Raw genomic sequence first — 6,184 nt, forward strand, 5'->3', positions numbered from 1 at the left:
ACAGACAGACAGACAGACAGACAGACAGACAGACAGACAGACAGACACCAGCTGAAGGGGACTGCAGGTCTGTTATTCCCATCTGGAGCTATGGGAATGGAATTGCCATCACCAACCTTAAAGGCATCAGCCGCCATGTGCATATGTGTGTGTGTGTGTGTGTGGGCACACATCTGGTGCCATTCCTACGTTTTCAGGTAGATGTATGGAAAAACTCTGCTTTACAGACTAGACAAAGCTGACAGATGAAGAAAGTGATATTCCCGAGTACCATTTTTTTTTTTTGCACAGCCACCAACTGCATCCTCTGACAATCATCCATCACAACTGTGTGTGTGTGTGTGTGTGTGTGTGTGTGTGTGTGTGTGTGTGTTCATGAAGAAGAGCAATAGGCAGAACGAGGGAATATGAAAAGGACTCAGCAGCAGTTGCTGTGATTAACCTGAACATGAAACAGTGTCTTACCCTCTCGTTGTGGTTGGACTGTTTGAGTCCATTGTAGTGGTAGACGGGGAATGAGTCTGGGATTCCTGAATCCTGAAACAGAGTGAAAAACATGCAATGTTGTTAGAGAGTCTCCGTTCTCACAGAGAAGGAGGTAAAGAACCACAGAAGCAGGACATTTTTGAACCGAAAAGTAAAACCGACACATATCCTGCCTGCAACCAAAGCTCAATGTTAAATCCCGCGTGTTCAATTTAAACATGCGTGTGTGTATTTGTCCAACTCCAATTACCAGACAGCATCCAACACTACAAAAACGTCCGAACAATGACATCGAGCCAAAACACTTCCACCGCCTTTGGCTTAAAAAGGTGCAGAATGCTAATAGGGTGTGTTGTCTGAGAGCGTGTCCCAGCTTCTCGTGTTTAAATGCCTATATATGAAACCCTAACCCCAATCCCACGTGTGTCTGAGTGTGTGTGTGTCCAGTTGGCTAATGGTAGTATAATTTCTTTGCGGTTCGGGGCCGTTCCTCTGGTGAGTCCCTAAAGCCCTGATCACTTTAACACAGTTCCCCTGTATCTCTCCCTCTGCCTCATAAAGCAGTCCGACCGGTCTTTCTGAGCTTCTCGCACACGCACGCACACGCACACTTTCTAAAACGGCACTTCACATATGCTTGGGAAAGAGACATTAGTGTCACCCATACGTGTGTGTGTACAACTCTTTGTCCATGTGTTCTAACTATGATATGGAATGTATGACTGGTGGAAGGTATTCGTCATACTGTTTTGTGTGCATCTTTGAGGTGGAAGTCCACCTTTTGCGCGCACACACATACACACACACCTGATCGGGGAAGAACTCCAGCAGGAACGGGCCCAGTAGAATAATGCCCAAACTCTCTGGATCCAGTTTACTCTTCACCAGACTGACACTGAGAAAGCACACAGAGAGAGAGAGAGAGAGAGAGTGAGAGATAGGAAAGGAAGTATGTAAAAAGGGAATAGAGAGAAACATATCAACAAATCCAGAGAGAGAAAACATGCAGGTCAAAAAAGTACGAAACAACAGTCTGCAATGTTTTGTGTATGAAAGCCGAGTCAAATTTACGATCACCTCATCACTCAACGTGGACTCATAATGCGTGTTTTGCTGCATGTTTTCATGAATATTGTGGTGAAACTAAATATACCTCTTTCCAGACATTCCTTGGTGTTAGATCAGTGTTATTATTCTTTCACTGTCAGATTGCCCTTTTAAGGCTGCAGGAGAGAAGCAAGGGTTATACCGAGACACAGAGGGAAGGCAATGATGGTTTCTATATCGGTCGATATCAGTAGCATGTGCAGCAGGGCGGCATACAGAGTGGACAGGGAGCCTGGCTGAAGTGTCATTGAGCAACACTACGAATCCCTAGAAGATGTCAGATGTGCTGCTCTATAGCAAAGTTAGAAAAAAGAGCATCTCCTCAGGAATCAGTATTATAAATCTAATTTTGATCATCAAGTGGTTGTGTGTTGATGGGGGTCATAGGAATGAATTGTTTGAGGTGGGTTTGAACAGTATCCACTGCATAACTATGCATAACTATCCCAAACACTAAAAAGCAAATGATCAAGAGACTGAATCCTGAGTTTGTCTGAGAACAGTCAGTGTTCACAAAGTTGGTTTACCACAAATGATATCAGCTGATATGTGACATTGGTCACAGGCAACTGAAAACACTCTTTGCACGCATCTTCCATGAGTGATGAAAGCCCTCATTTCATTACATCTAGATATTCCTATTACTCACCCCCCCAAGCACTAAAGACGCTACTTTTTTTTCCTCATGGTGGTATCTCTGCAGTAACTCTCGTTTTGTAAGCAAACTCTCCTGTTTGCCATGTTGTGATGCATCACCCATCTGGGGGTCTGCAGAGCAGATCAGTGGTCCAGTTACTTGGCCGAGGCCCACGGCTGCAGCGTTTGGGGGCTTACTGTTCCTCAGACGAGAACGTGCTTCTGTTTGAAGCGGCACTTTAAAGCATTTCCTCCCTCTCAGTCTTTCTTCCTGCTGTTAATGATCTCCCTCTAAGCCTCCTTTTTCGGACTCTTTAATGCGCTTTTATAGTTGGCTCTCTCTGGTCTTACTTTATAGGAGCCTGGCAGTGAAACATGAGCACAGGGCTGCTGACCTGGCCTGGCCATGACTTAGGAGTTGGAACTTTAGAAGCTCTACAGGTGCCCCACACACACACACACACACACACACCAACATGCAAGCACTTACTATTCAGGCTCAGAGACAAGGTCAAGGGCTTTCATCACGTCCTCCAGCAGAGATTCGGGGATAAAGCCATTATCTGGAGAGGGAGAGCGAGAGACATAAAGAGAGACTGATGCATTGGCTGAACCCGGACAGAACATAAAATACAGGCTGTAGCTGAAAACCAGGGAAGGCCTTCACCTACACATGTGGCACAAGCACCATTTACATCACCGGCCCTGGGGAATGAAATCATCCGACACAACTAAAAGAGAAAACTCTCTCTCTCTCTCTCTCTCTCTCTCTCACACACACACACACACACACACACCTTGTCCTTTCTCGCTGACCTACATTCCATGGCCATGGTGATTGCTTTACCTGAGAGGAGAAGGCTCTAAACACCAACATGTGTTTTTGCCTGAAAGAGTATGTGTGCGTGTGTGTCTAGGCACTCATTTAAACATCCGTATGCGAGCCTGTGTGGCCGGTTGTTTGGATACATACATAAACCCCATGTGTGTTGTGAAGAAGATTAACTGAGGAGCGCTCTGCTCGTCCGCTCTCAAGCAACTCAATCTTGCCTTTTCGATGCCAGATGTTATCCTCTCAGTGTGACAATTGACAGTTTGAGAGCGAGCAGAGGACCAATGACAAACGCCACATATTATAGAGCATCCTGAGACAGTAGGTTGCTGAATGCGTAGGTCTGGTGAGTCACTGCAGTGCGTGTGAATGCGTCTGGCGCCCCTTTTCCACAACACCGGGAGCTCTGCTGACTCTACATGCGACAGATTTATGGGCTTTTTACACAGCGCTCAACTGCGCTACTGGCTACAGCGTGTGTGTATATACATTGCATCGTGTGAGAGTCGTGTACAGTGCCTCCTCCTTGCATGTGTGTATACATGTATATTTATGTCTCTGGAAGTGCCTACTGTAGTCCGTCCGTGCATGCATTTGTTTGTTTGTTTGTTTGTTTGTCTGTCTGTCTGTCTGTGCACAAGTATGTTTGGGAAAAGACCATATGGCTCGCAGAATGTCCCAGCAGACGATAGCAGAAGTGGATTTGAGAATGTGCGAAGCTGTATTATGTGTAACAGGAAAAGACAGATGGAGAACAAAGGGGAAGAGTAAGGTGACAGACAGTTGGGTTTACACATTTGTTTTCGAAGTTGCCAAAGCAGGCGAGACCGTTTTAGCTGGTAGGATTAATGTAACATCCTTTTGCACCACACACACACACACACACACACACACACACACACACACACACACAGACACACAGACACACAGACACACACACACACAAACAGATCTCTACGAATCAGCATGTTGTTCCTACAAGCCTAAAGTGAATACTGTGTTTTTTTTTTTTTGTTTTGTTTTTATAATGGCGGCGACAGAGACGAGCATACTTCATTTCACAATGAAAACACATGAATATGAAGGTTTGCGTAACGACGTCAGGTGCTAAGCTGAACACTGAATATGCTCGTGTCTCGAGTGAGACATCTCTGCATCTCTCGACAGCAGAAGAAAAACATTACGGAACAGCTGCTAGGACTAAATGTTGATCTTGAGGCGACATAAATGGAATGCAGCAGACCTCCGACTTTCAGTTCATCAGACATGACAGCCTCTTTAACTTTCTACTGTCATTGTGTCCCTCCCTGCTTCCTTCCCCCTCGCCTTTTAAGCCCAGTCACCAGGAAGTGACAAGAAAGGCAGTTTAGCAAAACGAGGAGGAGAGGGAGAGAGAGCGGGATGGTTGACTCAGCTGTAAGAGGAGCTGATCTCACCAACCTAAACAACAACAGTGGAGATGAAGGGAGAGAAAGAGACCCTCGTTCTTTCTTTCTGAAGAAAAATAATGGAGACGAGAAACAAGAGGCGAGGAGGGCAGTGGAGGTTATAAATGCATCAGCTCAACCGGGAAGAAGGGAAGAGAAATACAACAGGGCCAGGATATTGTTTGCTCAGTGTGTGTGTGTGTGTGTGTGTGAAAGTTTGGATTAATCAAAGTACATCTGTGTGACAGGGTTTTCATAAAGCCGGTGTGGTAATGAGAATGGTCTGTAAAAACAAGTGTGCTGGGAATGAAGCCAGAGAGCAAGATAATGACAATGTGTAAATGTACGCAAAACACTTGTTCATTACCTTCAGGATCAAACGACTGGAAGACCCTCCTTGCCTGTTCTGATGGAGACTCTGGACCCACCAGGGACATCTCCTACAGGGAAGGAGAAACAGAAAGACCGGAATGAATGAATATGAGAGAGAGCGAGCAGAGAAAAACAAGTGCAAAAGGTGAGATTGTGCATTCAAAATTAGATGACATTGTGGAGAATGTGGCTTCATTAGTGCTGAAATATTAGAACAACATGTACATGTGTGTGTGCGAGACTATGTGTAATCTAAGGGGCCAGTGCAATCACCAGAATCCATCGGGTTATTAACCGATCTGCTGATAAAGTTAGACGGCTTGTTTTCACTCCAAACATACAATCAGGAAATTGAGTCTTACACATACAACCGTTGATTTATGACGAGCTCTACAGTGTTTGTTTGTTGTTGAAGTTTAGAACGAGCGGTGTTGGCAGGGAGATTAGAAACAGGGGTGTGTGTGTGTATGCATGAAGAGAAGAGGGTGATGCCCCTATAATGTAGATGCTGATTGAATGAACACTTCATTGTTCTCTGTACACCAAGGGACTCAAACTAAATGCTTGTCAGATCATCTAACGGCACATAAAACCCACTCGGCTCACATATACACGTCTGTATTCGACAATATTTGTAACTTTCTGCAACAGAATCTGACAAACATCACATCTGGCTTTTTAATTATTCATACAACTACTTCCAATGGTGCAACTGAGTGAAACAACATGAACGCCACCCAAGAGAAACTGCTCAAATTTGCATGCGTCTTCCCATTTGTAAGATAAACTGCATTGAAACAATAAAGAAATACAAAAGACAAATATACAGCAGAGAAGCAGTGTGCCACAGCCAGAAAGAGCGCCTTCATGTGAGGCCTTTTTGAACAGGTGTAAACATTTTACTTTTGGATGATCATTAAATTCCCAAGTTTGTGTTCAGCATAATGAACACTTACACAAGGAACGTCTCCTTATGCCATCTCTTATCACATGATGCTTGCTAAGATAAGATATCTTCAAGCTCACGGTCAGATCTTGCCCAGAGCTAAAAGCTGAATAACCATCACCTTCTGATTATCAACATTGTAAGAAAACAATGAATGCAACGGTCTCATAGTTCCTTAAACATATATTATATGATCTAACCATTTAAAGATGGAAGGGATATTTTTACAAGAGAAAATGAAATGAGATACATTTCAGCCTCATCTCTCTCTCTCTCTCTCTCTCTCTCTCTCTCTCTCTCTCTCTCTCTCTCTCTCTCACACTCACACTCACACACACACACACACACACACACACACACACACACACACACACACAC

General features: G+C 44.4%; 1 protein-coding gene across 1 annotated transcript in view; it reads right to left on the reverse strand.

Annotated features, from left to right (window-relative positions):
- Positions 1-6,184, reverse strand: part of mindy3 (MINDY lysine 48 deubiquitinase 3) — a 19,346-nt gene that overhangs the window by 1,049 nt on the left and 12,113 nt on the right. Inside the window, exons 12-15 of the mRNA XM_031852523.1 lie at positions 4,856-4,928; positions 2,720-2,792; positions 1,294-1,381; positions 466-537 (exon numbers count right to left, since the gene is read on the reverse strand). Of these exons, the coding sequence (XP_031708383.1) occupies positions 466-537; positions 1,294-1,381; positions 2,720-2,792; positions 4,856-4,928 (306 nt within the window). The remainder of the gene's footprint in view (positions 1-465; positions 538-1,293; positions 1,382-2,719; positions 2,793-4,855; positions 4,929-6,184) is intronic.

The sequence above is a fragment of the Anarrhichthys ocellatus genome, unplaced genomic scaffold, assembly GCF_004355925.1.
Source record: "Anarrhichthys ocellatus isolate YVR2014 unplaced genomic scaffold, GSC_Weel_1.0 scaffold13, whole genome shotgun sequence".
Classification (NCBI taxonomy): domain Eukaryota; kingdom Metazoa; phylum Chordata; class Actinopteri; order Perciformes; family Anarhichadidae; genus Anarrhichthys; species Anarrhichthys ocellatus.